Here is a 27529-nt window from a genome sequence, read left to right as displayed (position 1 = left end):
TATTAATACTCCAAATATGCTTTTCTAGTCCTATATGTCCATGGAGAAATTTGGAAGAAAGGGGGATTATTATCAAGCTATAACTCCACAATCAAATACAGGCCTAAAATTATTTTCTTAACGCTGTACACCTACCTAAAGGAGACAGCTATAATTCACTTCAAAGGACGTCAAAGGATATGACCTTAGGATCCAAAGAAAGTAATATAAGGTTTACAACAGGCCACTGATTTGGGCAAAAAGGCCATGGAGGTGACAAAAACTTTGTGAAGGAAAATTGTCCCTAGATTTGGACTTCCTTGGTCCCTACAAAGTAACAATGGACTGCCTTTTATTACACACTAAAAAGATGGCCCTCCAAAACTAAACAGCCCTTGATATCTTAACTGCAGTTACAGAAACCCAGAATTGGAGGATTGTCTCCTAATGGGGCCTGATGGTTATATGGCTCTAATTCATGTTCATGGCTTCCCCAGGCTGGATAGATCACTGTACTTTGGGTTTTGCCCGGAATCATGGATGCATTATTAAAACCATTATCAACCTGTCCAACCTTCCAAAACTTAAAACAATGGTGAGCTCGTTCTGTGTCTCAATGGTGCGACCAACTAACATCCATTTTTGTTTCCCCTTTGGGACTGAAGGGTGTTTTCTGGCACATAAAAGGTCTTAACAAGTATATGGTTAAAGACCTTAGTGTACTCAAAATAGCATTTCTCCATTAAATAACTGAAACACAAAAGGTATAAAGCAGTTTTTACAAAATAAAATCACCTTAGCTGTCCTAAGAGCAGCACAGGGCAGCACACGTGCAGTTACCAGAACAAAATTCTGTGTGTACATCCCAGTTTATCACAAAAATGTCACCAGACTATAACATAAGATATGAATACCCAAATTGGGACTCTACAAAATCCTTCTTTTTCTCTCAGTGATTGGTTAAGTTCCTGGTTTAAAGGAGGATTACTGTCAACAATTAAAGATCGTTATTGAACTTCTCATTGTCTAGCCTTACTAATCTTAATGTGTTGCCTTGTTCAGTGTTTCTCTATTTGGTGCTGAGACTCCATTGCTGCAATGACTTCTCATCGACAGATGATCTTACCACTCACAGAGACACTTCTTTACTGTCAGCGTTGGGTTCAGCTGCCTCTGTCTTTTGTAATTCCCCTACACATTCCTCAACTGACCAATACTGACCCGTAGGTATGGACAGCTCTACGCTCCCATTCAGCAGGAAGAAGTTACAGAACATGAGACCTTCTACCCTCAGCAACCTTAAAGATTTAAGGGTCAAGATTGTTCAGGGGAGAATGATGTGGGAAACAGAGACAGAAGAAAAATTACTAAATTTCCTTACCCACTGATAAGCCCTTAAAACAGGCAGAGTGACATTCCTCTAGGAACTCAACTACCCCCACCTTAAGGCTTTGCTAAGGGCAAAGGGCAATCCTAGCCTGAAGGCCCCTACCCTCAACCAGGATCCTGTAAGTTCTACTTTAACAAATTCCTTTGGAAACTTTATCTCTAAACCCTTCAAGATACAGGTTGACAATCACTCCCCTGCACATGGCCTACTGATACACATCTAAAGGGTCTCAGAAAAGGTTTTATTACTGGTAATGAACAACCTTTTCTCAACAATAGCTAGCCCCTCAAGGTGCTGGAAACCTGGCTTCCAAGATTCCTTAAAAGACTTATGCCATCCCTAACCCCCTCCCATCTTGCAAGCATATAATGCACCACTCCTCAAAGCCCCAGAGCAGCAGCTCTTTCTGCCCATGGGTCCTATCCCTGTGCTTTTAATAAACCACCATTTTGCATCAGAGACATCTCAAGAATTCTTTCTTGTCCATAGGCTCTGAATTCTATGTCATTGAACCTTATCTATATTCTAAGACTTCATCAAGTGTATCAACATACTGTTTTTAAGAGCTCAGACCTACAAGTCAGGTAACCTGGAGTTTAGTTTCTGAGCTGTAGCTCTTTATATATATAATCACAAATTTTAAATAGCTTATTTCTAAGGAAGATTTCTATTCTGCTACACTGTTGTTTAAGTCTTCCACTTCAACAGACAGATAACCCAAGTATAATAAGTGATGTCTAATTATCCCTGAATCTTTCTCTTCTAGAAACTAGTTGGAAAAATAAGTCCCTGCTTTTCCCAATGAGTGTGACATAAAGAAGTATGCCTTCTAGTGACCACTCAATAAAATAGTTCTTTACTTAGTTTACAGGGATGAAATTGTTGATCTTAGAAGTGCAAACAGATAAAACTCTTCAGCCTACTGTGACTTAATCAGGAACTCCAAGAAACCAATAATTTCATTTGGGGAAAAGTAACTATAGAAGACACCTAGAATACCTTTGATCTTAAGGCAAATGAAGGAAACCCAGCTTTCATCCCATCTGGCTCAGAGTCAGAGCTGAAATACAGGAATCCACAGGCTTATCTCCATGTGCCAAGATTCACTTAGGGCCACACATTCATCATAGGGATGAGAGAAATCAGGGTTATTACATCAAAAATAGTAGTGCCAATAATATTATCACCACTTAAACTTATAGAGGATTTTAGAGTTTATAAAGTTTACCATCATGTTCTCAAAGCTCTATTTAATGTATCTTCTCACTTCTATCTCAGTTTTATCTCAAAATATCTCAGAAAGTTGCTATTATTTTTTTTAAGATTTTATTTATTTATTTGACAGACAGAGATCACAAGTAGACAGAGACAGACCGAGAGAGAGAGAGGGAAGCAGGCTCACCGCTGAGCAGAGAGCCTGATGTGGGGCTCGATCCCAGGACCCCGAGATCATGACCTGAGCCAAAAGCAGAGGCTTACCCCACTGAGCCACCCAGGTGCCCCAAAAAGTTGCTATTATTCCTCCTGAAATGTTATTTTTCTTGCATGTCATGTAACTGATTCTTCCTTCTTTCAAGAGTAAACTTAATTATGACCTCCACAGTGGGACCCTTCCAGACCACACTACCTGAAGTAAGTCTCTTGTTATGCTCTCACATTAAACCCCAAACCCCTCCTTCATGGTACTTATCACAAGTTGTAATTCCATATTTATGTATTTACTTTTTTAGTATCTGCATTTTCCATTAGAATGTAAGCTTAATGAAAGCAAGTGCTATGTCAGTCTTATTCATTGCTGAATCCCCATGGCCTAGCACAGAGCCAAGCAACATAGTAAATGCTCCAAATGTACTTGATGAATGAATAAATAAATAAAGATTAAATAAAGAATTAAATAAATAAAAAAATTCACTCAATTCTTTACAACAACATTATGGAATAGGTAGAACAAGTACTAGTATACTCATTCTCTAGTTGAGGTCACTGAGATCCACAGATACTAAATGGCCTAGTAACACAGCTGTGAATGGTGGAACTGAAATTCAACTTCTGAATTTCCTACTCTAAATCCAATGGACTTTTCACTACACCACATGTTTAGTAAATCCCTAATTACTAGTAATACCACCTCATTTAACCACTGATACCTCCTCTATAGCTTCTGGAAATGAATTCTAGGCACCAAAGATGAATATGCATCACAGCTTCCTTGAAGAAGAGTTACCCAAGGAGTGCCTGGGAGGCTCAGTCAGTTAAGTGTCTGCCTTCATCTTAGGTCACAACCCCAGGATCCTGGGATTGAGCACATCTTCTGGCTTCCTGCTCAGCAGTGAGTCTCCTCCTCCCTCTCCATCTGCCCCCACCTTGTGCTCTCTATCTCTCAAATAAGTAAATAATATCTTTTAAAAAATAAGAGTTACCAGATTATCTATGTTCTTTTCAAAAGCAGACCTCCCTTTCATCCAGACACTCAGGATTCCCAAAATTCGATAATAGTGAATCTCCAAAGCTGTAAGTCCTATATGTAACTTATAAGCTATAGATCATGTGTCACACTTAATGTCATTTTGCTGAACAAAAGATTTTAGAGTTATATACCCAAAAAACATAAACAAAGTAAAATGGGTTGACTATATACTATAGTTCAAAATGGACTGTTCTTGTAAACATAGTAATAACTACCACTAGGAAAGTCAATACGTATTCATGGGCAATCACTGTAAACATATTTTCTAGAGCCCTAGTATCTAAAATTACCTGCTTGATAAAATAAATAAAAGAATGAAGCTACATGGTCACAATTTATTTTGTAATATTTCTGTAAATTAGAGAGTGCATAAATCCAAGAAATTAGTGAAGTATGTTATCTGTGAGTTAACATTCCAGACATTAGTTTATTGTACTCAGCCCACCTTGGTTTAGGTTATTTAACAGCATACCAGCTTATAAGAGCTGGGAAAAATGACAATTTATTTTTAATTCCATGATTTAAAGAGCATTTGAGATTTAAAGACTATTACTTTTAAGAAGCAAATGAATTATTGTGACTTTAGGACTTAACAATGACAGCAAGTAAAAAAAAAAAGTCATTTGTAAAGCAAAAGTAAAACTTGGTTCCCTTTATGCTTGAGAGATGTCAACAGTTCCATCTGATAGTCTGTTACAAGAATTTTTGTGCACTCTTCACATAGACTCAAGCTCCAAGGGTTTTGCAAGCAATAAGACAGGTTTTCCATGTTCTAAAATAAATCTAGCAGAGTGAGGACATATGGTGGTAAGAAATGTAAGAAATGTACAGAAGAAAATATTTTCCTTGTTTTTAAGTAGAAAAATAAAGTGGAACTCTTAAATGAGAGACTAGTTAATTGCTTTAACAATGACTCTAGCGATCTGCTTCAGATCAGAATAAAATGTAGCAGTTTTAAAGCCACGATACCTAAAAAATTTGCACCACATTTTTAACTGGTTTGGGAGTCTAACAAGCAATTATTCAATATTTGGCTTTGGCCCTCCATCTTTCACAATGATATCATTGTAGTGAAAAGCCCAAAACATTTATTTCAGGTACAACTTTACACAGTTCCTCATGACATGCTTGAGAGAGCTATAATACAAGCACTATTAAACCCAACATTACCTAAAAGAAACAAAAGTAGTCACAGAATTAAACGAATTAGTCAAGAATACATGATTTAACAATGACAGAGCAGGGAATTATATTGGTTTCCTATTGTCACAATAACACATAATTACAAATTTAGTGGCTTCAATCAACACAGATTTATTCACCTACAACTCTGGAGGTCAGAATTTGAAATTAGCCTAATTGGGCTAAAATTAAGATGGTGGTAAGGCTAGTTTCTTCTGAGGGCTCTAGATGTAATTGATTTCCCTAGCCTCTTATAGATTCTAGAGGCTACCTGCACTTCTTGGCTTGTGATCCCTTCCTTGTAGCACTCTAACCTATTATTTCCATCATTATATCTCCTATTTCCCCTTCTGTCATCAAATATTCCTTTGCTTCCCTCTTATAAGGATCCTTGTAATTACAATTAGGTCCTACTTAGATAACTTTAGATAATCTCCCCATCTCAAGATCATAAATTTAATCATACCAGCAAAACCCCTTTTGCCATATGAGGCAATATTATCAGGTTCCAGAGATTAAGACTTGATATCTTTGAGGGCTAGATCCAGCCTACCTCAGGAAGAAAACCGAATTCAAATACATTCATGTTTCATCCACTAAACCAAGGGTGACTTGCTCATGGTAATATGGCCCCCTTGAGTTGTTTCTGGTTTTCTGTGTGATCCTTGCATTCTGGTGAAATAAATAATCCATTCTCAACCTTCTCTCTCTCTCTCCTTCTCTCTCATTTACACATTGTTAAAACAGAGTATCAATGCAATTTAAAATTTAAAAAAATTAACAAACATATAGTAATAATAAAAATATAAAGAAATATTTGAGTTGAATATTTTCAACAGAGCAAAACATTTTCATAGTAAAAAAAGATTGTTAAATTCTAGCTTTAAGACTGTCAGCAGTAGACTAAGATGCAGAGTAAAAGCTTATATACCAACATTTGAAAGATGGCTGGTAATTATCTAGTGAGTTCAAGTATTACAAATGAAAAACTCTACATAAACCAGATAATTCCTATCCCTCCTTCATCCCATCTCACCCCCAAAATATTTTTACCTCTATAGATTTAAAAAAATATATGGATATTACATCTGAATTATGAAGCTTAATTTTGACATCAGCAGCCTGATTAAAACCACATATGTTCTCTCAGTGACCTCACTGGTGAGCTCCATGACCTTGATCAAGTCTTTTCATCCTTCTAAAACTCACTTTTATGTGTGAAATAAGTTTAAACAAGATATTAAAAGTTATTAACATGAATAACATAAATTGCCAACTAGAATAGATGTCCTTATTATAGTGAAACAGAGCAATCTAAAAATACTAATTGAAGACAATAAAATTCTAATCCTCACTCTGCTACCACTTCTTTAAGAATTCCAAGACTAGTCATTTAATATTATCCTATCTTAGGTTTCTGCCATTCACAAATGCTTAGCAACCTTCATATGAATTAAACATTCTATTGTTTGTCATCATCACGAAGCTTTGAGAAGAACTAATAAGAATTATATTATACGTTAATTGTCTTTAATATAAGAAATATGACCCATTTGCTTAGTCATAAAGATCTTAGGCAGATAAAAGCAGGGAAACTTGCTTAAAATCTCTCTTGAGGAAGAAAAATTTGGGGATTGAACTTTAAAATAGACCTGCGTTTGGCTCCTTCTGCCAAGCTCTTTCCATAACTCTGTAGATTATATAGTCAGTTTTATATGGAGTTTAAGTTATATTGACAATCTATAACATGCTGACTCTGTTCACTGTCCTATGTCTTTCTCAACAAAACAATCAGGTATGCAGGCACAATTCTTGTGGTGCCAGATTAGGTAGTTCAGGGCTCTGATCATAGTTCCATACAGACAATTACCAAATGACCAGATCATTGGAAAAATGCTCAATTGTTCCATATAGAAATCTCACTGTACTCCTCCATTACTGACAATATTCTGGAACCTCCTATTTTCAATTCTCTATACTATATCAAGGGAAACTGAGACTATTCAATTTAAACATTGGTTTATTCACTTCTGTGACAAATCACCACAAATTTAATGGCTTAAACTAACAGATACTTGTTACCTTAAATTTCTAGAAGTCAGAAGTCCAACATGTCTCAGTGGGCTATAATCAAGGTGTTGGGAAGGCTGTGTTCTCTTTTGGAGACTACAGGAGAGAATCCATTTTGTCGTCTCTCTTTCCAGCTTCTAGAAGCTGTCTGCATTCCTTGGCTCATGACCCATTTCTCCACCTTTAATCCATAAATGTCTGTCAACTTGTTCTCATGTCAATCTGACACTGATTGTCCTGTCTCTATCTTTCACTTATAACAAACTCTGTGATGACATCAGTCCCTTCTGGATAATCCAAGATATTCTCCCATCTCAAAATCTTTAATCACATCTGCAAAGTCCTTTTTGCCATGTTAGGTAATATAGTTACAGGTTCCAAAGATTAGGATGTGGCTATCTTTGGGAGGCCATTACTCTGTCTACCACAGTTGGCCTTAACACTAATAGTTAATCCAATGTGATTGTATGCAGGCATTCATCTATGCTAATTCACCCAATAAATGTAGCCAGTGTAGTCAAATGATCATAAAAATAACCCTCTTAAATTTGCCCTAATAGAAAAAAAGGAGATTTGAAAATTACTTTTCTGCTTAACTATAAAACTTAAGCACAGCTCTTACCTCTGTCACATTTATTCCAAGTGTTGTTGCCATCAGAGTCTCTCTCAGTCACAGGGACAACCTGAACACATCATTCGTCTTAATATACTTTTATTAAAATTCATTAAATTTCTCAGAAATATAAGCATATATATCCCAAACTACACTGAATACTTACACCAAGGTTTCAGGATTAAAAGCTTTAAAGATAATTAGCGAGACTTAAATTAGAAACTCACAGTCAGGCTAGTAAAAGACAAAATATATGCATTATATGGAATATTTGAAAGAACTAAGAACAATCAGTCTGCAGACAGATATTCAAAAACTATTTTCAAAAAACTGCAAGAAGTCACGATGTGGGTCTTACCTTAGGTAAAGGGATCTAATATCAAAGAGATGATTTAGTTCCAAATTAAAAAAATTTCAGACCACAGGTAGAAGTTTGAATGAACCATAATTTGACTTAATTTAAAATTACTTTTTAAAAAAAATATGTATTTGAGAGAGAATGAGTATGGGGGAGGAGCAGATGGAGAAGCAGGCTCCCTGCTGAGCCGGGTGCATGATGTGGGGCTCTATTCCAGGACATGGGTTCATGACCCAAGCCAAAGGCAGATGCTTAGCCAATGGAGTCACCCAGGTGCCCCTAAAATTACTTTTAATAACTGGAATTGTCTAATAAAAACTATTTTTTTAATAAAGATTTTTTTATTTATTCATTTGAGAGAGAGTGAGCAAGAGCACCAGCAGGGGAGGGAGGGTCAGGGGAGAGGCAGGGAGGATCACAACCTGAGCCAAAGGCAGATACTTAGCGGAATGAGCCTCCCAGGCACCCCTAAACCAACACATTTGAATAATTAGTAGAAGTTGCATTTATTAATTTATTAGTTAATAATAGTAGTTATGAATAGTTACTGGTTAGTAGTAGAAGTTAACCAGAGTTGTTTAACAATGAAACAATATTTGAAGAATTACTATGTTAAGTTATCAGTGGAGAAGGAAATATTTAAAAAGGCTATAGGGGCACCTGACTGGCTCAGTTGGCCTGCCTTCAGCTCAAGTCATGATCCCAGGATCCTGGGATCAAGCCACGCATAGGGACAGGCGAGGGGAGTCTGCTTCTCCCTCGCCCCTGCCTGCTGCTCCTCCTGCTTGTGCATGCTGTCTCTCTGTCAAATAAATAAATAAAATCTTGCAAAAAATAAAATAAAAATAAAAGGCTGTTAAAAAAAAAGATGTTTGCATTGAATAAAATGTTAGATAGAGTGGGCCATAGGTCCAGTTTACTTAAAAGATTCTATGAGTCTAGAATTAGGCTTTGTCAATACATACAATATTTTCCACAAAAAAAATCTTACACTAATGTTGCTTACTGTATTAAGGTAGCAACATTATTCATAAAAGTAAAGTAACTAATCAACAAGCATTTACTAAATATCTCTTATGGGCTAGGGATTGAAGACATATAACACAGTTCTTATCCTCAGAGAGTTTAATGGAGTGATCAGAACATAGCCATAAAAAGGCAATAGACTATATGATGAGCATCCCTCGTGAAACACATAGGCAGTGTGTGCTAAAGGAGATCAGATGCACAGAGAACTACCTTACTTTAATATCCAGGAAAGACTTCATTTGTGAAAAGGCGTAACAAATGGGTAAGACCAAAGCCTGTGAAATGAGTGGAGAAGGATAATTCAGGTAGAGGGAACATGGGGAGCAAAGTCACAGAAGTGAGACCAAAGCTGGCACATTGAGGAAGTAGTAAACCCAGTTGTCTGGCCAAGAGTAGCACTAGTACAACACTTTCTACTGATTGGAACAAGATGGGTTTTAATACATGAATGGAAATGTTTATTTAACTGTACATTTTTATACTAATGTTTAATAGAAAAAATAGATAATTAGTATATTAAATCCATGATTCCACAGACACTATTGTTTGGGATGAATTAAATGATGTATTCATGCCTGCATTCATTCAAACATCCATTGATCCCATAAGAATCTATTTATTAAATACTTTCTGGTGACTGGGCCCTGTGATATAGTCTGAGAACACAACAGAGATAAACAAAACAAACTTCCTGAACCCAGGGAATAGCAGGGCATTATAATGAAATATGCAATGATATAAAAATATGCACAAGGTGTTACTGGAAATGTATAAACTTCTAATGGATGTGGAGATTCCTAAGTCATGACCTCTTACTCCTCAAGTTAAACCTTTTCAACATAACCCAATTCATAATGGAAAAAAAAAAAAAAGAAAAAGAAAGAAAAGAAAAGAAAAAGCTTTCATAGAAGCAAAAATTCAGCTAATGTTTGGAAATCCAAAGGATTCACCAAAGAATACCCAAAAGAACCTTGGGCTGAATTTAGATTTCCAAAAATCTGACAAAGTCCTAATTTAAAAAAAAAAAATCATTTTTTGCAGAAAAATAATAATTCACTACCCACACTTAGGTTAAGGCACAACATTTCTTTTTCTGAGGACTTGAATTTATTCACAGTATAATTTGTAGTGACCCATACCTGGCTAACAGTCCAAATAGGATCATTGTATTTCCTTTGTAAGAGTGGGTTAGCATAAGTATGGCCATCCTGAAGGCCTTTAAGCCATTTTACTGAGCATCCCTAACCAGCCCACAAGGCGTAGTGACTTGAGATAAGAGAAACTAGCTAAAACCTAATAAAAAACAACTTAATCATATGCCACCATGGCACCACAGGGACCAGATGTTAAAGAAAAACAAATAGTTAACTTGCAGAGATCACAATCCTACAAGACAGGAGTCTCCCTTGGTTTGCAAATGTCCTGGTGATTTACAACAAAAAGACTATCTTTTCAGTGGCCCAATTTCCGGAGACAAAATGGCTCAGTTCCTCAAGGCCTAAGGTCACCCTCCCCACCATAAAACTGAAGGAGGCTGAGGCAGAAGGAAATGTAAATAAAGTTAAATTTCTTCTAAACCTAAATCTCACTTAACTGCCAGGGTAAAGCCGGGGTGGCAAAAAGTTAAACAAAGTTAAACTGTCAAAGTGGGGTGCAAGATATGTATGTAGCTACGAAAAAGTGCCTTGAAAATGCTATATAAACCCTTGGCTTTGAGTGCTCGGGGTCCTTGTTGAAGCCCGCTGCACCGGGCAGATACTTGGACCCCAGCTAGCTGGAAATAAACCTCGCTGTGTGACTTGCATTATTGAGAGTGTTCTCTGTCTAATTGAGGGGTGGTCGACTCCGTACCCTAACACCTTAATCTTAATCTTAATCATATAGAATTAATGGAATTGGTATTGGGGAGTTATAGAACTTATCTCACGCTCAAAAGTCTTAAAAAAAGGCCTGGGTGTTGAGTGAAATATAGGCTCTACTTGTACAAGGCTTTTATGAGGAAGTCAGCTTTACTTAACTTTGCATATCATTGATCAGGTCATTATCTGATCCATTGTTTTCTTTAGAAAAGACTGAAGTTGTATCAGCTTTAAATCAGCAATCTCTAAGAAGAAACTATAATAACATCTCTGTATGGTTTCTCTAATTACGTAGAAAAAAAAATCTGTGTTTTTAATCCCAGAGTTGAAGAAAAAGAAGGAAAAAAGACCACTACCAAAAAAAAAAAAAATGACTAAACAAAAGATAATTACTTTTATAATACTATGTAAAAAATGTGGAGTTTAAGGAAAATACAGTGGGATCGTAAGGTAGATACAAAATAAGCTTTTTGTAAAAATGAAGTTAATAAATATAAAACATCTTAATCTCAGATTGTCACAGATTAATTATGAGCTGAAATAATGCCTTCTAATATCTATACTTGATTAACTCTCAGTCTTGCTTCCAACTATGTTGTTTTTGTTTAAGCACATAACTTGTGCTTTAGCTCGTCTTCCTGATTCATAAATATATTTTAAACAAGTCATATTTGGGGTATATATAATTGGGATTAATGAAATTTGTTTATAATTTAGGATGGTCTTGAGACTGGAACCTACTGCAAATTTGCCTGAAATAGCTGAAAAATACTAGACCAGATTTTTAAATATTTTACACTTAAGAAGTACTAAGAGATTCAGAAGAAATGGAGGGTGGGGAGGAAATCATCCCAAAAAAAAGAAAGATTATTAATGAAAAGAATGTGATCATTTTCAATAGCATGGGATTCTCTTTCCAGAACACAATAATAAATATTTGAAAGTCTTTATATGTGACAACTCTAATTTGGAAACGTCAAAGTAACAAGCAGCATTATTAGCCTGTTTTCTAGAGTTGAAGTTCCTGTATGACCTTTTCTTAGTACTCTTTTCCTTGCTTAAAATACAACCTCTGTGGGACACAACTTTGGTATTATATACCATGTTCCACAAACTGCAAATCACTCTGCGTTCTTATGAGGACATAGAAAAGAACCAGAGAAAGGGGGAAAGAAGGAGAGAGAAAGAGAAAGAAGGAGAGAAACAGTGAGGACAGAAAAGTCTACAATATTTCTTCTTAAAACAGGAGTTCATTTCAACGAAAAACAATAAGAGGTAGGATTCTCTTCTGTGCCAATATCAGGATTTCAAAATAAAACAAGGAGCTAACATTTTCTTGAAATCTAATTTTGAACTAGTAAAAACAAACATACAATTCTAAGTTATAAAAGAAAAACAGAAAGGCCATTCTGTATTAACAGTTTTAACAAATTATTTTGGGCTGCTAATAAAAAAAAAATTTTTTTCAAAGGAAATCAAAGTACTTGCTATTAATCATATTTTTAAAAATCGAACTAACATTCATGGGATGTAGGGATAAGGTCATTACTTCTATTTTACAATGGGGAAAAAAACAGAGATTAACCCAATATTCTAACCTGTTACCCTTTACTCCCCAATCCAACACTTGCTGACTGATTAGTACACTAAAGGTGCAAAGGATTCCAAACAAGTTACTATTAAACAACATTAAAAGTCACAACCTTGGGGCGCCTGGATGGCTTGGTCTGTTAAGCATTTGCCTTTAGCTCAGGTCATGATCCCAGGGTCCAAGCTCATATCAGGCTGCCTGTTCAGCAGGAAGTGTACTTTTCCTTCTTCCTCTGCCCCTACCCTTCTGCTGGAAATCTGTCTCTTGCTTTCTCTCTTTCAAATAAATAAAATATTTAATAAAAAAGTCACAGCCTTCCGTAAAGAGTTCTAAAACAGTTGTGTTTTCTCTACCACAGCAAGCAGTATAATAATTTCATGACAGAATAATTTTTTTCTGGAAATTAAACCTTTTTCTTTAAAGATTTATATTTCCAGAGAGAGAGAATGTGGGGCCAGGAGGGACAGAGGGAGAGGGAGATTATCTTTTCTTTCTTTCTTTTTTAACGATTTTATTTATTTGAAAGAGAGAGTCTGAATAGGGGGAGGAGCAGAGGGAGAAGCAGACTCCCCACTAAGCAGGAAGCCCATACAGGGCTCCTTGGGACTCCCAGATCATGACCTGAGCTGAAGGAGATGCTTGACTAACGAAGCCACCCAGTCATCCTGGGAGAGAGCATCTTAAGCTGACTCTGCACGGATCATGGTACTGGATACAGATCTAAGTACCAGGACCCTGAGATCAAGACCTGAGCCAAAGCCAAGATGTGGAGGCCGAGAAAATTAAGGCCATCCCATTTCAAGTTTAGCTGATGTGGGAAACAGAGGCAGAAGAAAATCATTAAAATTCCTTACCTACTGACAAGCCCTTGAAACAGACAGAGTGGCTCTCCCCTGGGAACTCCACTGCCCTCACCTTGAGGTTTTGCTAAGGACAATCCTAGCCTGACCAACCCCCCACCCCAACAGGTCCGACCAGAATCCTGTAAGTCTACTTTAACAATTCCTTTAGGAAACTTTATCTCTAAACCTCCAAGATAGTGTCAAGAATCATTCCCAAGCATATGGCCCACTGATATACATCTAAAGGGTCTCAGGAGAAGATTTTTATTATTGGTAATAAATAACCTTTCTCCCAACAATAGCTAGCCCCTCAAGGTCCTGGAGACCTTGCTTCCAAAAATCCCTAGAGACTTACATCATCCATAATCCCCTTTGTCCTCCCCCACTGTCGAGTCTACCCCTACACTGCCTTGAAAAACTCTGTAATTTGGTTTGGGGTCCAAGTCCCTACTCTGCTGTGTCGGGTATACTTGGGCCCAAGCTTAAGCTTGTCAAATAAACCCTCATGTGATTGCATCAGTGCTTGGCTCCTTGGTGGTCTCTCGGACACGAAACTTCGGGCATAAAAACGAGTCAGGTGCTTAACCTGCCACACCATCCAGGTGCCCCAAAGTGTGAGTGAGAGACAGAGCATGTGTGTTTTGGTTTGTTTTGTTTTTATAGAGGGAGAAATGGGGAGGGTCACAGAGCAAGGAAGAGAGCGAATCTTAAGCAGGCTCCATGCCTAACCCAAAGCCCTACCTGGGGCTTAATCTCAAAACCCTGAGATCATGACCTGAGCTGAAATCAAGAGTTAGATGCTTAACTGACTGAGCCAACCAGGCACCCATGGAAGTAAAATCTTTTAAAGGCATTACATTTGGTCTTACATTAGTCATGGCATGTGATTCTCTTCATTATTAATACTGTAATCTATCATAAATGAACGATGACTAATACTTAGACTTTAGCAAATTACTCATTTCAAAGTGCATAAACTGCTGATTTTGAGATTAATTTAAAGTCAATAAATCACAAGTCTCACGAAATATATATAGTTGGAAATCCTATAAGCCTTGGAAAAGAAGGAAAGAGCCAGAGAGAACACAAAGGGAGAGACAAAAATAAGATGGTTGAGGTGTTATAAATAAAGGAATTAATGAATACACCTTAGATTTTTGTAAAGCACAATTGTTTACACAAAAGATCAAAGCTGGGGTGACTCCAAAGTGAAGGGATTATTGAGCGGACTAAAAGACATTTTGAGGTAATAAAATAGAGGTCTAGCATGCTTTGTTCGAGAATCCCAAGGTAACTGATAGAAATAGGCAATAAAACCACAAATCCTTAACTTGTCATTGTTGCTACATTTGACTTTAATCAAAACCGTATAATAGTACCAGTGCAAAATGTATAAATATAAGTGCAATGGCAGGAAAAAGGAGGAAAAGTTAAATTCAATATTAAACTATCACTGTTTTTAGAATAGTGATTCAAGGTGAAGATCATTGTCAGGACAACTGGAAGACGTAGACAAAATACTTTGGGGCATTTTTTGGAGGTAAGAGAATGCTAATTCTTGTGAGACAGCATACCAACTTGCACACAAATAGTCCCTAAAGTACTTCCACTTTCAAGCCCCTCACATATACCTTGTTATTTGTAAACCATATAATTTGGCCACTAAAATTGACAGCTCTATATGTCCTCCCTTATTCTGGCTCAGGGAAGAGGCTGAGGATTATTCCTGGCTCTTTTCACTCTTGAGGACCTGGCTCTAGAATCTAGCTCGATGGATGACAATAAATATTTTCTGAATGAATGAATGAACATTGAGATAAAAGAAGGGAATTCTCAGCATAGCCTATAGATCCAGAATTGGCAGGGACTATCCATCCTAAGACTCAGCACTTGAGTATCTCTGCCAAATTTTTATATAGTATGTGTATTGTACGTATTAAGTTTGCTCAATGTAGAAGTACTAAACCAGAGTTCTATAAACTCTCTGAAGTTGAATTTAATTATTTAATTTATATGGAGCCTCAAATTTCTAATTTCTTCTCATTTATCTTTGTCTTTTTTATTGAGTTGCTTTCACCAGATCCCAAGTCAGCCCAGAAATTTTGGAAGCTAGGTTAAGAGTAGGAGGTGGAGGACTAAATGTAAAGGAATAAATTGAAAAAAAAAAAAAGATAAATTGTACTTTCTTTTGACTAAAATAATCCATCTCATAGAAGTTTGAGCATAGAGAATAATATTTTCTGAAGAGTCAAGCTAGTTTTTACTGAAGTTTAGAGTAAGGTAAGTTGTCCAGCTATTCTTCATAATTTCTGTAAGAACTTTGACTTTCCTGACTATTCTCTTACAAGGGTAATTTAAATTTACAGCTAAAAATAAAGACATTTTACTACATAGTCAACACAGACTTTATATGGTAACTCAAATTAGCAGACTTTTATATTTTAAAGACAATACTTTCTGAAGTAATTTGTACCTGTCCTGATAAGAAAATGTTCAGTGGACATTTCAACAAAATAATATAAAAATGTTTACTTGATTTCATTGTTTTCTAATTACAAATATTCATTTTTCTCTGTCATAATTTCTAAAATACTAATTATTGAATATTTTAGCCACTAATAATTGAGTTAAAGTTGATTCTACAATGAAATAAAACAACAATGTTCTGATAAATATAGGCTGGGAAAACTGACAAATAGGATTTTTTAAGGCAAAATTCCAGTTCACTTAGTTTTGTTCCATTTTAATAGCTCTAAGATAATGTTACTTAATTCTTTTCAACTTTTTTTTTTCTTTTTATCAAACTACTCAAATCTTAGCCTACCTACTCACCTCTTCTTCAATATATAATGCATTTCTTTAGACTTTTTAATCAGGTTTCTGTCCTCAGCATTCCACTGAAACTGCTATTTCCAAGATCACTAATGATTTCCTTATTTTGAATTCAACAGCCTTTCTAAATCAGTACTCTGGTTTCTACTAAAGGATGCCACTCTGATCTCTCTTAATGAATCCTCCTGTTATCTGCTGCACCTGCTTCCTTTCACCCAATCCTAAATGTGAACATCCACTAATATCCTATCCTTGTTCTTAGACTTCTTCTCATTTCACTCTATAATTCCTCCCTTCAAATGAGCTCATTCTTTCCTTTGGTTTCAAGTACTTATTTCTGAATGACTCCAAAATATATTCTCCAGCACCACCTTCCCCAAGTTCTAGCCACACATTTCCCACTAGCAACTGCAGAACTCCATTTGAATGACATGTTTGAACATGAATTTAAACATGCCATCCATTCATGCATCAACAAATATTTATTTGGAAACTTACCATGTATAAGCATATTCTGGACAGTAAGAAGTTCATGATCTGGTAGAGAAAGAAGGTAGGTAAATTGATATCTCCATTGAATTTTCTATAATTTAGCTAGTGGTGATAATGTTGCTGTAAGCACTGGAGTACAGATACCTCTTTGAATTAGTATTTTTGTATTCTTTGGGTAAATATCTAGCAGTGCAATTGCTGCATTATAGGGTATTTATATTTTTAACTTCTTGAGGAACCTCCATACTGTATTCCAGAGCTGCTGTACCAGCTTGCATTCCCACCAACAGTATAAGAGGGTTCCCCTTTCTCTGCATCCTTGTTAACATTTGCTGTATCCTGACAGGTTCATCATACTGAGAGGAGAAAAGCTAAGACATAAACTGTAGAAACAGTGATGTAGCCTCAAAATCTGTTCTTTTATGTACAGAAACCCACCTTGTGTGACTTAAAACAATTATTGCAGTAGAGACAATTATTATAGATTTAAAAATATTTAGAAAAAAGCTTAATCCTATTTTATACAATGACATGCCATCTGTCAACTCAACTAATCTTTAACAAAGCAGGGAAGAATATCCAATGGAAAAAGGACAGTCACTTCAATAAATGGTTTTGGGAAAATTGGACAGCCCATGTAGAAGAATGAAACTGGACCATTTTCTCACACCATATACAAAGATAAACTCAAAATGGATGAAAGACCTAAATATGAGACAGGAATCTATCAAAATCCTAGAGGAGAACACAGGCAGCAACCTCTTCCACCTCAGCCAGAGCAACTTCTCATTAAACACGTCTCCAGAGGCAAACAAAAAATGACTTATTGGGATTTCATCAAGATAAAAAGCTCTGCACAACAAAGGGAACATTCGACAAAACTAAAAGGTAACCTAAGGAATGGGAGAAGATGTTTGCAAACGGTATATCTGATAAAGGGCTGGTATCCAAGATCTATAAAGAACTTAGCAAACTCAACACCGAAAAAACAAATAATCAGTTAAGAAATGGGCAAAAGACATGAATAGATGTTTCTCCAAAGATGACATACAAATAGCCAACAGATAACATGAAAAAAATGCTCCTTATCCCTTGGCATCAGTGATATACAGATCAAAACCACAATGAGATACCACCTCACACCAGTCAGAATGGCTAAAATTAAGAAGTTAGGAAACAACAAATGTTGGCGGGGATGCAGAGAACAGGGAGCCCTCTCACACTGTTGGTAGGAATTCTAGCTCATACAGCGCTCTAGAAAACAGTATGGAGTTTTCTCAAGAAGTTAAAAATAGAGCTACCCAGGTCCCAGCAATTGCACTACTAGGTATTTACCCCAAAGAATTTGAATTTGAATTTGAATTATGTTGTCCTATAGCAACATGAAAATACTTTTTCAGGGAAGAGAATCAAAATCATAAGGGTTCAATACATGGCACAAATGCTATTTAAAAATCTGCCCTTTGTTAGGCAATTTTATTAGCAACAACAAAAAAAGAACTAAAATATATCTGAAATTGATGCTACTAACCAACCTCCTTACTTTCCACAGTCTCACCTAACTCTCATGTAAAGAGTATGGATGAACACACATTGCCTGGTTAGGCATCATTCAGTCTTTTTCTTTCTTTTCAGGAATCATCCAGTCTTAAATGGCAACTATAGACCCATAGTCACATGACAAGATTTTAATGCACCATTGACATAATTTTTGTTTAATACCTATACACTAAGTGAATGTGTAAATAACATAGTGTTTAGGAGTGAGTTCTGGAGTCAGAACAACTTGTGTTCTTTTTTTTTTCTTCTTCTTTTAAGCAGGCTCCATGCTCCATGTAGAACCCAACATGGAACTTGAACTCACAACCCTGAGATCAAAACCTGAGCTAAGACCAAGAGTTGGATACTTAACCAACTGAGCCACTCAGGCACCCCCAAAACAACTTGGGTTCTAATCTCTGTTCTGTCATTTGTAACTCTTTGATCTTGACCAATATACCTAATGTTTCTGGGTCTTAGAGATACTCTCTCCAATTTTATGAAATAGATCTAAATAATAGTACTTATTAGTGTTATTATAAAGATAAAACTAATTAGGATAATGTATGTGAAGCACTGGGCACAGTGTCTGATATATATATGTTGCATAAATAAATGTTAGCTTTTACTATTAATAGAGTTAAATCTTGATTAGTCATGTTAATGAATGAGTAATGAAACAAAAAGCTCTGGGGTGCCGGGGTGGCTCAGTTGTTAAGCATCTGCCTTCAGCTCAGGTCATGATCCTTGGGTCCTGGGATCAGGACCCATGTCTTTTGGGCTCCCTGCTCAGCAAGAAGCTTGCTTCTCCCTCTCTCCCTCCCCCTGCTTGTGTTCCCTCTCTCACTGTGTCTCTCTCTATCAAATAAATAAAATCCTTAAAAAAAATCTAATAACACTGACACTGAATACTTTTAAATATATAATCTTTGAATTTGTTGTGATATGTTTTAACTTATATTTAAACTTTACTTAATGTTCTGGCAATCTGCAAAACTTCAAACAACCTAATAAAGCCAAAATGTGAGGGACTAGACTAGCAAATAATCCCTTTGCTTAGAATTCTGCTAAACCAAGTGTAAAATGTCAGTTTTGCCTCTCATATTAATAAAAACAGTCTTAATAAATGAACAGCCCCTTCTCTCTAATTATACTTTCATTTAATTTTGATCTGGATTGGGGGAAGTCATTAAGTACTAGGCGTAAAAGGCTTTCTTGTGGGCTACAAAGCAGAACTGAAAGCAAACAGATGGTCATAGTCGCTGACAAATTGTCAATATGTTTAATTTTATCAGTAAGAGATGAAATATCACATTCAGCCTTAATTATTCAATTAAGTAGCAGAAAATATTTCTATAAAAAGATATATGTTTGATTGTGCAATGTATATTTTAGAGAAGAATTTAGAGATTAACTACAGAGAATTAGAACATTTGACCTGAATGTGTCTGGGGTTTCAATTTATTTTTTTCCCCCAGGCCAATCCAGGGGGAAAACTGACCTTAAGGTACATAGATCAAAATGCCTCCTCAGTAGAGAAACTAGTCTTTGAGCTAGAGATGAATCCATTTTATCTTTCTCTTCTACCAGATCATAAACCTAAATTTATACTAAATTCCCAAAATACATTCTTCCCTAAAACCATTTGACTTTTAAGTGCTCAAGAATCATCATTGCTGATAATTGTGTTTTCCAAGCATCTTTAAGTTGGGCTAAATTATTCCAAAAACTTTTCCATTGTTGCTGTGAAATTTAGGAAGTCAGTCATCGAATATAGGGCACCAAGTTGAAAGCACTAATATTGAGTTCCTGCATTAACCTAGAGAATGCTGTCATTTTCCACTGCTTAGAGTATCCAAAAAGTATGTCCAAACATTCAAAGAACAGTTCCTGATTTTGTTCTTTTAAATAGTTTGTAAATACCTTTAAACAGCATCCAAACAAACCTTGAAAGCTATAACAAAGATCATACATCAAATCAATGTTCATTATAAATGCAGACTCAGAGCAGCAAAATACTCTGCCACTTAAAATACAATTACGTGAGAATCATATAAATGAAGAACTGTAGTGTTTTATTCCACATCTATATTATCCAAATCAAAAAAATACTGTGACTAGTGACTCATGCTTTGGCAATCACAAGCATTTATTTACTTGTTTTTATAAGTTGTGCACTGAACGCTGCCATAAAAAAATGTGTATTTCATTTCTTACATGGATAATAGTTTGTTTTAACAGTCATAAAAGAGATCATTTTTAAAAAGTCATTTCATAAACCCCTCAGAAACCGTCTATGTATCACAATCTTAACATTTCTACATCAAGCATACCTAGAATACATAGAGATCATAAAACAGAGATTATTATGGGTCCAGGGAAAAGAAGTATGAGAAAAAAATCCTCCCAAACCAGTTAAAATTCTCCAAGCAATCATCACTCTAGCAATTCTCATCAAAACCCAATGCTGAATTTTGTTAAAAGTTATTGAAATTTATTAAGATACACAGGGTCTGTGTTTTCTATTCCTTTTCCATTAAATATAAATGTATAATGCATTACAATCTTGACAAAAAAGGTATATACTTCTGTGTTACAGTTGGTCAAGACATGCACAAATAGTTCTGAACAGACAGAAATCACCTCCTATAGTCAGACAACTTTGGAATTGCATTCCTGCTGAATGATTTCCATAAAAAGAAACTGTATTAAGGTCTGAATTTCTTCTACCTTGACCTATAAAAAATAGTTCCAAATGGGAATGTCTTATCTCCATGGTCTTGAGTGAAGAGTCATTTACCCCACTTATTGACATTCAACTTTAGACATGCTATCCCTCCTCCACATCAGCTCCTCATTTTTCTAATCCATGTATGTATATATGCTCAGGTAATTCTTCCACATATAGGGGATAGTCATTTCTGTACCTCTCCTCTAATGTTCACATTTATCTTCTCATGCTTCCTCTACATGCATCACTGGGACAATGTATTTTTTGGTGGTTAAATACATGTTACTGTATTTAAACAGCTTGTGTTGGATTCAAGTTCTGTGGCTTTCTAGTTATGTGACCTTGAGAAAGTTGTTTAAACTTTCTGAACCTGTATTTCCTTATCTTAAAAATAGAGATAATCATAAACTTAATTCACAGGACTAGAAATTGTAAAGAAAAGGTGAGATAGTACCTGATACACTTAATTGTTCCTATTATTATTATTACTTTATTTTTTTATTATTATGTTACATTAGTCACCATACAGTATGTCGTTAGTTTTTGATGCAAGAAAACCATTGTAAAACCAACCTACTTGCTTTCATTTCTAAACTTTTGAGAAGCAAGTGCTAACTGTGTTGGGGCAGAGTTGAGTAAACACTTGAAAACTGTTTTTTGTTTTGTTTTGTTTTGTTTAAATCAGTCTATGAAGGAAAAGGAGTCTTGAAATAAGAACAGAACAAGTTAATGTTGTTTTGGACTTACCATAGATTCTCCTCTAGCTGATAAAACATCTAATATTGGTAATTTTTATAACAACCATTAGAAGGAATCAGAAAACAGTGAGAAATTACAAATTCAAAACCAAAAGCTTTCTTTTAAATGCTCTTCAGAGACCTACACTTAGTAATTTATAGGACTGTCTCATTTTGACCAATTATTGTGTTCCCGTTAAGATTTTTGCCCCAAAATTTCTAAATCGTGTGTTAAAAACTATATGGTAGCAATTTTAATGAAAAAACCTTAGTATTTGCAAACTGAATAGTCTCTATTTGTGTTATAAATGAAGTATACTCACTTTATACTGTTTTAGCACTATTTAAAAGTACCCACGCTTTTAAAAAAACTATTTTGGCATTATGCATAATTTTGATAACAGGCTCATAAAACTATAATTAGTAAAACAATATACAAATCTCTACTGATAAGAAAAAAATCGAAACAAAACACAAGTAGCATAAATATTTCCTATTTGTATAGTCTTCAGCAATCCAGTCTAACAATGTGCATAAGAAGAGACAGCAGTCATTTTTTAAGGCCCTTAGAAACTTAAGTCTTAACAAAGAGGTACAATTATTCTTTAATAGAAATTATGAAAGGAGTTTATTTTTTAATCTGCTTTTGGGGGAGGGGCAGAAGAGCAAGAAAGCAAAGAGTAAATGGCAATATTGGAGCTGCATATCACCCAAAATGAAACTAACTTCCTGATCTGTTTAATCTAATAAGGAATTTAAGTAAGGTTATTAAGCTGGTCTTTAAAATTTTACAATTATTGTATTGGATTTGAGACTCGGAGTAACTCAAATATTACTTTGAAATATCAAAATTAATATATGTGGTTAATAATAAAGCAAGAAGCTCATGAAGTGAGGTTCAAAGACAATATGAAAATTTTATGTTTTCAACCTGAACTTGCTAAAAAAATGTCAAGTTTTCTGTCAGAGAACTGTCTAAACACATCCACGCATAGTGTCTAGAGAAGACAAATTTCAAAGTTCAAGGTTCTTGTGATTTCACATAACCTTCAATTTTATCCCAAACCCACCTAGGGGTAAATAAGCAAAACAAACAGCAACAGTAAAAACACGGAATAGCTGCTGCTCTAAAGCTCAGAAGAGGAGAATGATTACATCCTACATCCAGAACTCTTCTATCTACTCTTGCTACTGTTAGCTTTGTTGAGTTGTGAAAAACAGGCACTTTCATTTATCATGGAGATACAGTCAGGTTACATCCCAGTTTATCCTATTGCTTCCCACAGCTGCTTAAGAATTGTTATTCTAAATTAAAAGCACATGAATCCAGGGAGGAACTGTCCTAGCATTTGAAGAAGCAGCAACTGGAGTCTACCACTACACAAGCCACTTACTTGTTAGTTCCCTTTCTAGTTCTCAATATATTTGAAGCAGTTAGAAACTGTTAGAAGTCAAATCTTTGGGGGAAAAAAGTCAAAATAAGGGACACTATGGAAAGAAAAAACAGGTCCCTTGTCACATTGCTTTTTAAAAAAACCCACAACTTTGCACCATTGTTCTCAACTTCACCTCCCATTCTAACTAGTTCTAACACTCTTTTTAGGCTGAGTTTAAACAACCTCTCCTACACACTGGCAAAATGACTCTTTGATTAAAGCGGCCTCACTTCAAAAATAATCGCAATGCCTCGGTAGGCCTCCACTCAATATCATCAGCCGGCGCATGTTTTACATCCTTACAGAAGGGCACGGCAGCCCTTCGTCTCAGTACCTAAAACACAAATGTCAAATTTCCCACTCCTGAAACTCACCAGTCTGTGATTTTACTTGACTTTTTCCACTAACTTTAAAGACCCTATATATATACCACCTTTCCCCATCTACCAAAACTCAGTAGCTTTTCTTTTCCTTCAAAGAAGAAATGTGATCTTAACATCATAAGGCAAACAAAGCTAAACTCCACGGAAAAATGAAATCGAAGCAACAAAGGAAAGAAAGAGAAGGGCAGGACGCGGAAGACGCTTGTGTCCTCTGAAGGAACAGCTGCCCTGATGAACTTCTGCAATTTAACGGTTCTGGGGCAATAGGAGATAGGTGTGTAGGAAAACAAAGGCGGTTTCCCCACCCTCCTTACCGCCGTAGAACCAGAGGAAGATGCAATATACACACGGATCACCATCCTGGGAACAAAGGCCGCTGTTGTTTGGGTCGTGCAAACGGCTAGAGAGCAGCTGCAGCAAAGGCTGGAATCGAGGTAGAGGTGGAAGAGAGGTGGGAAGAGAAGGGTGGGGGTAGGTGGAAGGGGAACTCGCCCGAGTCCCGCCTTCTCCTTTGACTGCTTTCAGTGAGCTCAGAACACTGCAGTCCCAGCCCCAAAGCCTGGAAAACACAGGCTCCTTTGCATCCTTCCTTCCTTCCTTCCTTCCTTCCTTTCTTTCTTTCTTTCTTTTTTTTTTTTTTTAAATAGGGAATCTCGAATAGCACCGCGAGATCTGTTGAAACCTTTTTTTTTTTTTTTTGACTGTTCTATCCCCAAGAAGTGGTAAAGAAGAAAGAAAAAACAAAAGGGAGCATTGAATTAAATTGCATTAGAATGAAAGACATTTTACCACAGAAAGTGAAAGTTCTGCGCATATAACTTCCTGCTTAGAAATGTATGCAAATAAGAAGACAGATCTTCCTTGAAAGAAGACTCTGTGTTGAATCCAGAGCCCATGCCTTCAAAGCCTTGCGCATTTTAAGACTCCTATTATGTAATGATCATTCTGAAGTTAGATGGTAGCAGAAATCCGGCACTGAAGAAGTGAGCAATGGCACAGAAGATTTAAGAAAAGTTTCAAGTTTCCCTAAGACCAGAAATGGCAGGACTGGCTTCCTTTATGAGTTTTACTTTTTGTTATGATAGTGAATCCTGTCTCTGTGAAAATTTTCAGGAGGCCTGACTGGCAAACTCAATAATGGAGGAAGAAATTGCAAACAATAAAAAATTGAAAATACGGTATAAGAAAGTGAATGATTTTTGTTTTGTTTTATTTTTTAGTTGACTGAAGAAAGGGAGTTGAATTATATGTTGCAGGGATGTTGAAATGATGAACAGAGAGAACAAATGGTTATTTGTAGCTCTAAGGAGATGTATAAACAATCGATAATGTTCAGAGAGGGACCCTATTCTTAAGAGTATAATTTCATTTTCCCAGATTATGTCAAATGAACAGAAATAAGAAACTTGCAAGATGAATGAGAGTGAGTTGAAGGAATCAGTCACCTGTCCTGCTTCTTTACTTTTCCTTTGCAGTCTTTCCTCCTTCTCCATCACTTTTGTCTAGAATCAATAATTGTAATACCTTATCTTAACTGTTCTCTGTTCACAGGATCTCCCTTCTTCAAACTATGTGATTCATACAACAACTTTGAGAAATATATGTTATTATAACAATTTTGTAGATGAAGAAACTGAGACTCAGGAAAATAAGTAATTTCCCCAATGTCTTATAGCTGGTAAATTCCAGAACCAGGACTCAACCTCAAGTCTAACCAACTTCAAAGGTTCCCTCCTAACCATCACTGTATCACATCCCTGAAACAGGGAAAGAACTCAATAATTGTTAGCTATTTTTCCTCCTAAAATTTTACTTTCATATATCAATAAAGACAATGTAGGCTGAAATACTTTGGATAGTTCTTCAATGACTATCAAACAAAACCTAAATTATGTTTTTGAGGATCTCCTTCCATGATCTTACCCTACAAGATCCATAGTCTTACCCATTGCTCCTCCAAACTTCCCTGCATAATCATTATTGACTCCTCATTGGAATCACCATATTTATTCTTATTTTCATGCCTTTGCTCTTTCTGTCCCATTCTTCACTCTCCCTCCACATCCTTATACCCTAGGCACTCTTATTTTGGAAACACCACTACACAGTGTAGCAAAATTTTAAAAAATTCAAATGTACCTATCTTCTTACTTAAATATAAATAATATAAATGTTAAATAAAATATATTAATATTTTATAACTCCGTTTCTAAATTCAAAATTACTTAGCACCAAGTAATTCATTAAATCATGCTTGATAGTGATTTCTCTGCAACCATTATATATATATGAATTCTGCTACTGTAGAAGAAAAAAATCTAAATTCCAAATTGTTTTCAAGTGAAATGAAATATTAATGAATACTAAATTTAATATTTAAAGAAGCTGACATGGTCATGTTTTGTATATATTTAGTTAAGTATTTCCTTTTTTTTAAAGATTTTACTTATTTATTTGATGGAGACACAGATCACAAACAGGCAGAGAGGCAGGCAGAGAGAGAGGGAAGCAGGCTCCCTGCTGATCAGAGAGCCCAATGCAGGACTCGATCCCAGGACCCTGGGATCATGACCTAAGCTGAAGGCAAAGGCTTTAACCCACTGAGCCACCCAGGTGCCCCTGGTTAAGCATTTCTTAATTGTGATTATGTAGTCTTCTTTTTGTATTATGGGGTAAATAATACTTTCACTTTCTCAACAGTTTAAAAATAGGAAATATTTTTGCTTCTGGCAATAATGGATTGGGTGATCTGGGACAACCTTTTTGCTAAAGGCAATTTAAAATTTTAGAAGACACCTTACAAAATCTTCTTAATAATATCAAAGACCTAGGCAGGAAAGTAAGGAATTACCAGGGTAAGAAATGGGGATCGATTACAACTCCAAAGGACTCAGTGATAAATTAGAGCTGCTTTTGCCCAGGGTCCATTTGCTGAGCAAGAAAATGAAGCTTCTAAGCAGACCTACTCTTTTGAAGATAATCCACCTAGAGACTCCTAACCCTGAGTGGTGTGTGAGAACATAAGCAGCCTCAACTTGAGAGGGGAAAGTGCTGTTCTGGAGAAACAAGTATCAGTTAAGGCAAGGAGGTAGAAAGAACACAGGAAAGGTTGAAGATGTAGATTTTTCTCATCATAAACAGAACCCCCAGTGAATATAGTAAAAAAGGTTTGGGTGGAAGGAAATACGGAGATTGAAACTGAGATAGAATTTCTGAATGGGAGATGGCTTCTAGCTCTTATCCTATGCAATATGTATGGACCTATATCTACCAGAAATTATTTGACTCTTGTTATGGAACTTTTCCATGTGACAGATCAGTTCGATTCTGTCTTATTCTATCTGCTCAACCTATTCCTACACTATGTACCCCAATCCTACCACTGTATGGGTTTTCTATTCTGTTCCATTGATCTATATGTCTGTTTTTCTGCCAGTGCCTACGGTCCTGATGTCTACAGCTTTGTAATATAGCTTGCAATCTGGAATTGTGACCCCTCCAGTTTTGTTTTGTTTTGTTTTCAGGATTCCTTTGGTTCTTCAGGGTCTTTTGTGGTTCCACAAAAAAATTAGGATTATTTTTCCTAGTTCTGTGAAAAAATTGGTTGGTATTTTCATAGTGATGGCATTAAATGTCTAGATTGCATTGGGTAGTATAGCCATTGTAACAATATTTGTTCTTCCAATCCATGAGCATGGAATATTTTTTCCATTTCTTTCTGTCATTGTCAATTACTTTCATCAGTGATTTATAGTTTTCTTCTATTAGGTTTATTCCTAAATATTTAATGATTTTTGTGCAATTGTAAGTGGGATTGATTCCTTGATTTATCTTTCTGTTGCTTTATTATTGATGTATAAAAATGAAAGATTTCTGTACATTGATTTTGTATCCTGTGAATTTACTAAATTCCTTTATCAATTCCAGCAGGTTTTTTGGAGAGTTTTCAGGCTTTCTAAATAGAGTATTATGTCACCTGCAAACAATGAAAGTTTTACT

The 27529-nt window shown here is 35.9% G+C and overlaps 1 protein-coding gene across 2 annotated transcripts in view; it reads right to left on the bottom strand.

Moving 5' to 3' along the window:
• The window catches only part of SH3BGRL (SH3 domain binding glutamate rich protein like), a 111040-nt gene extending 86887 nt beyond the window's left edge, over nucleotides 1-24153 (bottom strand). The window contains exons 1-2 of one of the 2 annotated variants that reach the window (XM_032840610.1): nucleotides 23845-24153; nucleotides 16711-16749 (exon numbers count right to left, since the gene is read on the bottom strand). In XM_032840610.1, coding sequence (XP_032696501.1) covers nucleotides 16711-16749; nucleotides 23845-23889 — 84 coding nt within the window. In that variant the 5' untranslated portion in view covers nucleotides 23890-24153. The remainder of the gene's footprint in view (nucleotides 1-16710; nucleotides 16750-23844) is intronic. The other variant, XM_032840611.1, reaches the window with a different exon arrangement.
• Between the last annotated feature and the right edge of the window lie 3376 nt (nucleotides 24154-27529).

The sequence above is a fragment of the Lontra canadensis genome, unplaced genomic scaffold, assembly GCF_010015895.1.
Source record: "Lontra canadensis isolate GAN:19392208 unplaced genomic scaffold, GSC_riverotter_1.0 scaffold114, whole genome shotgun sequence".
In the NCBI taxonomy this organism is placed as follows: domain Eukaryota; kingdom Metazoa; phylum Chordata; class Mammalia; order Carnivora; family Mustelidae; genus Lontra; species Lontra canadensis.
The sequence above is the reverse complement of the archived record's forward strand: the minus strand, read 5'-3'. Positions and strand labels throughout refer to the sequence as shown.